The sequence below is a fragment of the Dipodomys ordii genome, unplaced genomic scaffold (genome assembly GCF_000151885.1).
Source record: "Dipodomys ordii isolate 6190 unplaced genomic scaffold, Dord_2.0 Scaffold119, whole genome shotgun sequence".
Lineage (NCBI taxonomy): Eukaryota > Metazoa > Chordata > Mammalia > Rodentia > Heteromyidae > Dipodomys > Dipodomys ordii.
The window spans coordinates 3,376,537-3,387,639 of record NW_012267335.1 but is presented as its reverse complement, the minus strand read 5'-3'; the positions used below and the strand labels follow the sequence as shown (position 1 = coordinate 3,387,639).

Below are 11,103 nucleotides of genomic sequence, written 5' to 3'. Positions count from 1 at the left end.
TAAGTTTGTAAGTGGGGCAGTGGTTCCTACCTATAACCCTAGCTTCTCAGGAGACTGAGGTCTGAGATTTGCAGTTCAAAGCCAGCTACTGACAGACAGTTGGGAGACGCTTATCTCCAATTAGCCAGCAAAAAATCTGTGAGTGGAGGTGTGACTCAAGTGGTAGAGCACCAGCCTTGAAGGAGAAAGCTAAGCCAGAGCCCGGGGCCCTGGGATCAAGCTCCAGTATTGGTGCACGTGCGCATACACACACGCGTGCACACACACACACACAGTTTTGTGACCAAAGCACGTGACCCCTCATGATGCTGTAGTTCCTGTGTGAAGATACACACGCAGAGTAGTCTGGTTCAGTCCTGGACTTCCTAGCCACTTGTCTTGGTTAAGTTGTTCTTCTTTCTTTATTCAATGAGCCGTGGTAAAGAGCTGACAGTTTGTGGCAGAAAGGTTGGCTTGTTCTGAGAGATAGGGTGGTGTCAAGGTCCCCCAGACAGTCAGTCATCTTTCATGCATTCATTCATTCAAGTAGCAATCATCTCCCCTCCCTTGGCCTTCAAGTCCTTGCCTGCTGTATGCCACCTTGTTTCTCGATCTTCAAGGGGCAGAAGACCGGGTCTAAGGAAGAAAGCAGCTGTGTGAAGTATGACTGCAGTGCAGGAGGGCAGTGTGACGGAGAGGTGTACCAGGCAGGGGGGACAGCCTGGAGGTCAGCCTGACCTGGCGTAGATGACCAGGGAACAGAACAGACAGAAGGGAAGTGTCATAACTGGAGTCTGCTTTCTGGAAATGAAGTTTCATCTTAATTTCTTCATGAGAATGTATTGTGACTCACTCCATTCCCTATTGCAGGCCATCCATCCATGCATCCATCCACCCACCCATGCATCCATCCATCCATGCATCCACCCACCCATGCATGTATCCATCCACCCATGCATGCATGCATGCATGCATCCATCCGTGTATCCATCCATACATCCATCCAGCCATGCATCCGTGCCCAGGATGGGGAGGAGGTCAAAGGGTGGGGGTGGGTGGTTCTTGGGATATGGAATGTCCTGGAAAGCAAAAGGTACTAAGTCACTCTGTGTTCTCTTGCATATTAAAACCAATTTAAATAGTTACTTCTAATAATTAGAAACAATACTAATTATTTAAATGCTATTGTTCAAATATTTACCAACAATTAGCAATCACTTTAATAATGACTAATTATTTAAATACTAATCGTTTAAATGTCTCCTAATAATTAGAAACAATCTCGCGTTGACAGTGTTGAATGTTTTGGTGCCTCCTGCATAGTTGCTTGTTGAGTTATTTCCCTCGGCCAGGTTGGTGCTGTAACAAGGAGGGGCATGTTTGGAGCTCGTGGTTAAGCTCGCGGCTCTCTTGTCGCCGGGGGCTGCACCCAGGCAGAAGGTAGCATCCGCACAGGTGCGCCGCGCCGCTGTTGTCATAGATCCTGAGGGAGATGCCCAGGTGATATGCCAGGCCTGTACTCGTCCTTTCCTGCTTCTGTCACTTACGGCCCGAGTCTCAGCTGCCACATGACATGTGACCCAGCTGCCTTTTGTCTAGGGCCAGACAGACCAGGGGCTGCTCTGCAGTGATGGCTGGAGGCCTTGTCCCTCTTCGCTGCGCCACCTCCGTCCTCACCTGAGCCCTCCCGCGCTCAGTGCATAGGTTGGTAAGGGAAGAGCGAGATGTGATGGCCCAGGCTGGCCAAGAGTTGTCCTGGCTCCCAATCTCCTGCACCAAACGCACCTGTGGCCTGCGTGTTTCCCAACCAGCGCAGCCTCTGGTCTCTCGTTAGCCTCCCTGCCCAGGGTAGGTAAAGGAAGCCTGGCAAAGGCCGCTCTCGGGGCTGTGATGACGGAAATGAAGCCCCTCTTCCCCCAGTTCCGTACGGGGGAGCTAACGCCACAAGCTGAGCTACCTTCCTGGGGGTGTTGGTAACTCAGTTTCCCTGCTAGCATCCAAAGACCAGCCTCGTACCAGATTGTTCTCGGAGATAAGAATCCGAAGTAAAGTCCTGCTTAGTTCTCCCTCCTAAGTTCCCACAGACACTCCAGCCTGCGCCCACTGCGCTTAGTACCTTTCCCTAAGGAGACTCTGCATTGCTTCCGTCTGGTTCAAAGCCCACACAGCCGGCCCGTGGCTCACGTCCACAATCCTCGCTACTTAGGAGGCTGAGATCTGAGGATCGTGATTCAATGCCAGCCAGGGCAGGAAGGACTCTTATCTCCAGTTAACCACAAAAAGGCAGAAGTGGAGCTGTGGGTCAAGTGGTAGAGCTCTACCTGGAGCGCAGAAGCTTGTGAATAGCACTCAGGTCCTGAGTTTCAAACCCCAGCACTGGCACCAAAAAAGAAATCCATGTTAATGAATCATAAAAATAAGTATTAAATAAATAATAGATAATACATTCATACGATAAAGCGGCCCATGCTGGCAAGGGTCAAAGTCTGCTTTCAATCTGTGCACAATAAAGACGGAGGCATTTGTGTCATTGCGTTTGTGTTTTATGTAGAACTTATGCCCAGGCCTTGAAATAGGCATCGCCTTAACCATAATACCAACAAATAAGCGATCTGCAGTTACCCGTGAAACTCCCCCAATGACTCGCCGTCCCCCAGCCCCGTCCTGTAATACCTACGCTCAATTTGGTTTGGTTCTGTTGTTGATTTCTCGTTTTTGTTTTTCTTTTTCTCTCTCTTGAAATTGTTTCGTTTTTCACTCATCTATTTTCATCCAGACAGTGAATAGAAGCGCTAATACTTCTTTTTTAAGTTCAGGGAATAGTTGAAAGCTGGGGTCCAGGCATTGTTTCTCTGCCTTATTTTGAGTGTGTTCTTGTGTTTATATTGCTCAGCTAAACTTAGCACAGCTCACACATGGCTAGGAAAAAAACGGCGACAATAGTTCACAAACAGGAAATTTGGGGCTTGTGTATGTTGGGAACAGATGATGGTGCGCGGGGGGATAGAGCGGGAGGGGAGCTCGCACCTGGCCACGCGTTCCTCCTTCTGCTCCAGGAGCTGGGCTGAGGCTGGGGGGAAACAGCTTGAGAGTTTATACAGACCGGGTCTTCTGCCGTCCCTGCTTCGCCGCTACTGCCTGCCTGCCTTTCTTCCTCTCTCTCTTTCTCTCTTTCTTCCTTTCTCTCTTTCTTTCTTAATTTCTTTCTTTCTCTTTCTTTCTCTCTGTCTGCCTGCCTTCCTTCCTTCCTTCCTTCCTTCCTTCTTTCTTTCTTTCCTTCCTTCTTTCTTTCCTTCCTTCCTTCCTTCCTTCCTTCCTTCCTTCCTTCCTTCCTTCCTTTCCTTCCCTCCTTCCCTCCTTCCTTCCTTCCTTCCTTCCTTCCTTCCTTCCTTCCTTCCTTCCTTCCTTCCTTCCTTCTTTATTTGCCCCACTAAAGTTGTTATAGAAAGTGAGTATTTTTAATAGGTAAATAACTCCCAAGGTGCTTATGTGCCATTTTTAAGTATCTAAATAGCTGACTACAGCTGGCAGCGCCTGGAAAGAACATTGGAACGCTGTGCATATTATAACCACTGGAAGGAGGGAGGAGGGGGAAGCCCCTTCTCCTTCATAAACATTCCCAACTTTCCTTGTTTGTTTCTAACCCCCTAAACACTAGTCTTCAAAAGGAAATGGTTATACTTCGTTTGTCTATGCAACTTCCTGGCCAAGACTCCTGCCAAATATATCCTGGAATTCTATATTTAATTGTTATAATTGCAAATGTCTATATACCAACTATTTTTTTCTATAAGTAAATCATAAACGTGTGTGTGTGTGTGTGTGTGTATGTGTGTATGCTGGTCGTGGGCTTGAACTCGGGTCTGGGGAGCAGTCTTCTTTTCCTAAGGCTTGGGTGTGAGCACCTTTGAAGAGATTTCAAAACCAATGAGTTCCCGTCCTGCTGCATGGTGTGAGGAGGGGCGGGGCTGGGGAGGTTCCGGGGGCTGCTCCCTGTGAGAGGGGTCCTGTGCTCAGTCATGTTCACAGCACTCCCTTGATTCAGCTTATGTATCCAGACTGAGGCTACAGCAACTGCCCAGAAGCCTAAATCTGTCACTAGAGTTCTTCCTCAAGTGCTGAGCCAAGAGCTTATAAATGGGTTCTTTGGTGCCACCAACTCTGAGGAAAAGGAGAGAGCAGGTATTTTAACCCAGGAGAGATGCAGAAAAACTCTAAGGAGAAAGTCTTGGGTTTTGAAGGATGAGTAGGAGTTCGTTGAAGGAACGTGGTAAGGTGTTTCAGAGAATACACAAAGTGTAAATCCACAGAGAAGTGACGGAGTCCTGCCCATGTTCTGGCTGGCCTGTGAGGTGAGGGATGGGAGAGAGCGGCAGGTGCACCTTGCAATACCCTGGTGTGCTGTCATGGTACAGGAGTTTGGACATTAGTGACTTTGTGTTTCTAGTACCTCTTCCTGAGATCTTCACATTTAAGTTCACCGCACCCCACCCCGCCCCGCCCCGCCGTGATCATTCTGAAATGATCTTTAAAAGCATCTGATCAAGGCTTGCTTTAAGCATGTATCATGTCTAAAATGCGGTCACAGTTCCAAAAAAGAAAACAAAAAGCACATTGCTCCAGTTTTCAAAGGGCCTTGACGTCCAGTTGGGAAAATAACACATCACCGTTTGGGAGTTTGGAAATGCACACGAGCAACTGTTCCAGTCTGTCCCCCTGCCTGACAGAGAGACAGCAGCAGCCACCGCTGATGGGTGACAGGGCTTTCCAGGGACTGTGCAGGAGTGGGAGGCTGGGCAGAAGTACAGAAAAGACGTTTTAAAGAAGCGGGAGGTCTGAAAGCAGATCAAAGATTTTCCCTGGAGCCATGCCTATTATGAGCAGAAATAGGAAGACCCAGGCAGCCCGCACAGCAGGTGTGAGATGAGAAAGAATTAGACTTGAACTTGAAAGGACCTGTGGTTTGTTTTGTTTTGTGTTGTTTTTGATACCGTATGTGTGTGTGTGTGTGTGTGTGTGTGTGTGTGTGTGTGTTTTCCTGGGTTTGAACTCGGCCGTGTTCTTGTGGAGCTGGCACTCTACCATTTGAACATACTTTCAGCCTCTGAGAAGAGCATCATTGTGTCTACTAACGGTTGGGCCTGTAGTTCAGATCTTGGTGGCATGTTGAGGTCACTGACTCAGCATATCAAGGTACTACTCTTCAGTATTGCTGGTGTGCTGCAGGGCTGAGTAGGCCTGGAGCTCTGTGTGCCCTGTTCTTCTGCTTTTCCCTGTGTTGATTCTTTGCTTAGTACTTAGCTCTTCTGGGAAAGGCACCTAGGAAGAGTTAGGGCACCTTAGCAAGCACCACACTGGGCATGCAGTCCAAGCCAGAAAACCAGAAGCTGAATCTGTTTACTGCTTAGGCAAACAAGGCATGCTTTGTGAAACTGAATACTACTGTAACTGGTAGTGGTGTGGGCAATTCCGGATTGTCATTTTGTTCTTTCTATCAAGGGATGGGACCTGTGTCTGCTTCCTGGCTGGTATGTTCACACCCATGCCTTTCCGTGTGTGCATATCCAAGTTGCATGAGTGCAAAAAGTGTAGACAGTGTAGAGAAGAACAATTCTTAGAAATGGAGGCTGGTGGCTCACGCCTATTATCCTAGCTACTCAGGAGACTGAGAGCTAAGGGTCATGGTTCAAAGCCAGCCTAGGCAGAAAAGTCCATGAGACTTTTACCTCCACTCAACCAGCAAAAGAACAGAAAGTGGAGGCATAGTTCAAGTGGTTGAGCACCAAACATGAGTAAAAAAGCCATGCAATAGCACAATGTCCTGAGTTCAAGCCCCAAACATTACACACACACACACACACACTCATTTTATACATAATGAGTTGTGACAGTGCAGCTTCTTGTAGATTCTGCATTCCTTCTCTGCTCATCATGGGCTTCTAACTGTGAAAGTGATTTTTCAGGTGCATTTTCTTTACAGCTGCTTTGAGTTGGCTTTGGATGGTTTCTAGAAACCTTGCCCTTTTCGCTCTGTAGCTGCTCAGCCAGGACCAGCAAGGCAGCGGGCGGCTTTGCACTGGGCAACCAAGGCAGCAAGGATAAAAATAGGACCAACTTTTAAGAATCCCAGATATTTTCAGATAACAAAGACGGATCTATGCAGGCCGTGTGTGCGGGGACACAGGACAGACCACAGGACAGACCCGCCTTTGTGCTGCGATTAGCAAGGGCGCTGATGTCAGATCGCTCGTCAAGCATCGAGCTTTTATTCTGTGGCTAAATTGTGCTTTGTACCATAATCCAGAGAACCTTTGTCTGTGCCTTATGAAAGTGTGTCGTTTATGTAATTACTTTTGTTTTCCTGTTTCGTGGGTGCCAGATTCGCTGTGAGTGACTCATTGGGTGAGTGAGACAAACATTCCCATTGGGACCATGGGAAAATTAAATAAATAAGTAGCAGGTGCCTCTTGGCGAACTTGTGGGTTTTCATGGTGTCATTTCCTGCCGCAGGGGTTCGTGTCTTCGAGAGCATCTGTGTGGCCCCTGTACTGGCCAGCTCGCTCTGCCTACGGCCCCTCAATGAGTGCATTGCTCTCCGCTTTCCAGCTAGTTGAGTTCTTAAGGACCCTTTGAACTGCAGCAGGGTGATGTCAGTGGATGGGGTGCGGGCGAGCACCGTCAACCAGAACTCAGAGAGCCACACGCAGCTGCAGAGGCAGGATGCGGTCCGTTCGCTTCTGGTTTGGTCCTTACTCCAACGTGTTCACGCAGGGGTTTTCAGTACAGGGATTTTGGTCAAATGCTTGTTGGGTGTCAGAAGCTCTCTTTTCTTTCCTTTTTTTTTTTTTCTTTTGTCGGTCGTGGGGCTTGAACTCTGGGCCTGGGCACTGACCCTGAGCTCTTCAGCCCAAGGGAAGCGCTCTGCCACTTGAGCCACAGCGCCACTTCCAGTTTTCTGGTGAGTAATTGAAGATGAGAGTCTCACAGACTTTCCTACCCAGGCCGGCTTTGAACTGCAATCCTCAGATCTCAGCCTCCTGAGTAGCTAGGATTATAGGCGTGAGCCACCAGCCCTAGCTCTTTCCTTTTTTTTTTTTTTTGTTAAGGAGTCCATGAGACTCTCTACTTAAGTCTAGCACTTTACCACTTGAGCCACAGCATCACTTCTGGCTTTTTCTAAGTAGTTTATTGGAGATAAGAGTCTCACGGACTTTTCTGCCCAGGCTGGCTTTGAACAGTGATCCTCACATCTCAGCCTCCTGAGGAACTAGGGTTACAGGCGTGAGCACCAGTGCCCACTGTTAAGTGGTTTTAAGAGTGTTTTTTCTTCTCATGACCCCGGATATCTGACCACTTTATTCTCCTAGGGAAGTGGGGGGTGTTAATTGTGTCCCGTCTCTGTGCACCAGGTATTGTGTGGTCCCTTGGGGGTGCACTGGTGGGGAGCAGATGTCATCTTTTTCCTTCTTGTGGTCATTTTCCTTCATGGAATCTAGAGGTTACATGCAAAACATACATATAAAACAAAGGTTGAATTGTGCGTGTGCGTAAATCACTGTCTAGTTGAGTAATAGGGTCCCTGCAACTGTACCCCTAGTTCACATACTTCCCCTTAGGGTGGCTGACTTGAAGGTGGTCAGGCAAAGGAAGGCTTGGAGTTGGCCAGGCCAGGATGAGGGAAGAACATCCGGGACTTAGAAGGGAGTTTAAGCAGCCAAGCACCAGTGGCTCACATCTGAAACCCAAGCTAGCAAGAGGCTGAGATCTGAAGATGGCAGTTCAAAACCACTCTGCGTCAGGAAAGTCCATGGGACTCTTATTTTCAATTACCCACCAAATATCCACAAGGGGGGCTGGGGGCTCAAGTGGTAGAATGTGAACAAGACAAAACAAAACAAAAAGCTCAGGGACAACACCCAGGCCCTCAGTTCAAGTCCCAGTACTGGAACAATGAACAAAAAGAAAGGAGCATGCGCAATTGGCAAGGAATTTGGCTTCCTGTAACCCGTGTGATGGAAAGTAGGAACTGGTGATTGGTGATCACACATGAGAGAGACAAGACAGAAAACAGGCTCAGATGATGACCACCGTGGTAAATTCATGCAAATCTGACACTGTGTGTGTGTGTGTGTTTCTAATGGTGCTGAGGTTTGAACTCATGGCCTTGCACTTGATCGGCAGGCACTCTACCACTGGAGCTGCCTTCCAGCATTTGTTTTATGTATTGGTTATTTTTTAGGTAGCGTCTCATGTTATGCTTGGGTGACCGCTACTGCAATCCTCCCGCTTTTGAGCCTCCCTGTATCTCCGGGACAGCAAGTGTATGCCAACATACCCAGCCATTGGTCAAGATGGAGTTTCATGAAATGTTTTGTTTAATCTTGCCCGAGCTAGCTTTGAACTGTGATGTACAATCTCTTGCCTCTGAATAGCTAGGATTACAGACTTAAACTTATTGTGCCTAGCTGTTGATTGAGAGGTTGATATTAAAGAACCACATGTCTTCGTGATTTTTCTAGATAATTTCTTGTTAAAGGATTATAAATTTCTTCCATAAAGAAATATTTGTCTATTTAGCAATATATCTTCAGGTGTTTGGATAGAGATGTTACATTCTGAAGCATTTTCATGCATGCTAAATGTTTTCAAGGCTAGTGCTCTAACAATTTGAACCGCACTACCACTTCAGGTATTTTTTTGCTGGTTAATTGGAGATAAGTGTCTCTGAAATTTGTGTGGCTGGCTTTGAACTGGAATCCTTGCATGTCAACTTCTTGAATAGCTAGGTTATATAAGCATGAGCCATGACACTCTTCCTTAAATGGTTAGCAATGCGCCATCTTGAAAGCTGGCTCCCTCATGCTCATGGTGCCCTGCTTGCTTCTAGGCCTGGAAGAGGAGATGGTTTGTACTCCGCAGTGGCCGTCTGACTGGAGACCCAGACGTCCTGGAGTACTACAAAAACGATCACGCCAAGAAGCCCATCCGGATCATCGATTTGAACTTGTGCCAACAAGTGGATGCTGGGTTGACATTTAACAAGAAGGAGTTTGAAAACAGCTACATCTTTGACATTAACACCATCGACCGGATTTTCTATTTGGTGGCCGACAGCGAGGAGGAGATGAATAAGTGGGTGCGCTGCATCTGTGACATCTGTGGGTTCAATCCCACAGAAGAAGGTGAGCGAGTGCAGGATAGTGTCATCCAGCTTGAGCCCTCCTTCCGTTGCTACTTTGTTAGTGATGTTGTTAAACATCTTCGTTATTTCCAGTTACATAGGACAGTTTTATAATAGGAACACGGCAGAGAGAGAAAGCACTGAACTCTTTCACCGGTTTGTTGTTGTGCCGGTCTTGGAGCTTGAACTTTGGACCTGGACACTGTCCCTTAGTTTTTCATTTTTGCTCGAGGCTGGCTCTCTACCACTTGACTCACACCTCTACTTCTGGCCTTTTGCTGGTTAGTTGGAGATAAGAGTCATCATAGACTTTTAGACTTTTCTGTTTAGGCTGGGTTCAAAATGTGATCCCCAGATCCCAGCTAGAACTGAGTAGCTAGGACTGAGTGGCTAGGCCTTAGTGGCTAGGACTGAGTGGCTAGGACTGAGTGGCTAGACCTTAGTGGCTAGACCTTAGTGGCTAGGACTGAGTGGCTAGGACTGAGTGGCTAGGACTGAGTGGCTAGGCCTGAGTGGCTAGGACTGAGTGGCTAGCCTTAGTGGCTAGGACTGAGTGGCTAGGCCTGAGTGGCTAGGACTGAGTGGCTAGGACTGAGTGGCTAGGACTGAGTGGCTAGGACTGAGTGGCTAGGACTGAGTGGCTAGGCCTTAGTGGCTAGGACTAGGACTGAGTGGCTAGCCTTAGTGGCTAGGCCTGAGTGGCTAGGCCTGAGTGGCTAGGACTGCAGGCGTGAGCCACCGGAGCCAGCTTCTTTCATCAGTTTTGAGAGAAACTTTTATACAGTTTTGTTTGGTTGGTTCTGGGGTTTGAACTTAGGGCTTCACACTTGCTAGCAATGTGCCCTGGCCCTTGAGCTATACGTCCAGCCCTTCTTTCTTTACTTGCTTTTTCAGATAGGGTCTCACTTTTCCCCCACAGCTAGCCTCAGACAAAGAGCCTCCATCCTCCACCTTCTGGGTACCTATGCATGTGCTACTCTGCCTGGCTTGTTTTCTTTTGAAAGTCTCCTTAACTTTTTTTGTTTTTGCCCAGGCTGGACTGAACTGTGATCCTCCCATCTCCACCTCCTTACATAGCTGAGTTTACAAGCATGTAGCACTACACCTGGCCCTCTTGTGTACATTTTAGAGAAAAATGTAACCATTGTCAATCAGCATCCCTGAAGAAGCAGGTGCCAGGAAGGCATAGAAGAGCACTTATTGATGCTGACATAAGTATTACTACTATTGGTATTGAGCTATTTTGACCTATTGTAAATATCTAGTTTTATCTGTTTCAACCCAATTCTTTAGGTGTTGTTATAAAATCTGCATTAGAATTTGCAGCTGTGAAGTAGCCCAGGTGGTTATCAATACTGATGAAAAGCCAGAGAGAATTAATCACAAAAGGCAAGGAAAAAGTGTCCAGCCAGTGTCCACTTGGAAGGAGTAGGGGAGAATGAAGGTTTGGGTAAGAGGTTGAAGAGAACAACCCCTTATAAAGAGACCGATGGGAAATCATAGGCTGTGGGAAGAAGCCTGTTTCCATGTAACAGAAGGGCGGGTGCTGCCCTGGAATCTGGGCTCTGAGCAAGGACTCTGAGGTAGAAGACAGGTTGACACGACTTAGCTCAAGAGCTATGGATGATCAAAGCAAGGCGTCAGGTCTTGAGTGGGGAATTGAGATTTGGGGTGCCTGTCTTAGAAAGAGCTGGGCGATGGGAGGTGTGAAGAAGAATTTGTAAGTGGAAGTCTGCAGGTGTGTGTGTGTGTGTGTGTGTGTGTGTGTGTGTGTGTGTGTGTGTGTGTGTGTGTGTGTGTGTGTGTGTGTGTGTGTGTGTGTGTGTGTGTAGCTATGTGACTCCTTACTGCTGTGTAGCTTTTGTAAACAGACTCTGGATCTGTGTAGGACTTAAATTCAGAGGGAGTGAAGGTGAGCCAGTGGCTTGGACTTTGCTGTCTTC

At 47.6% G+C, this 11,103-nt stretch overlaps 1 protein-coding gene across 1 annotated transcript in view; it reads left to right on the top strand.

Moving 5' to 3' along the window:
* The first annotated feature begins 6,626 nt into the window (after positions 1-6,626).
* Gab1 (GRB2-associated binding protein 1) overlaps positions 6,627-11,103 on the top strand; it is a 37,735-nt gene continuing 33,258 nt past the window's right edge. Inside the window, exons 1-2 of the mRNA XM_013029501.1 lie at positions 6,627-6,719; positions 8,867-9,161. Of these exons, the coding sequence (XP_012884955.1) occupies positions 6,627-6,719; positions 8,867-9,161 (388 nt within the window). The remainder of the gene's footprint in view (positions 6,720-8,866; positions 9,162-11,103) is intronic.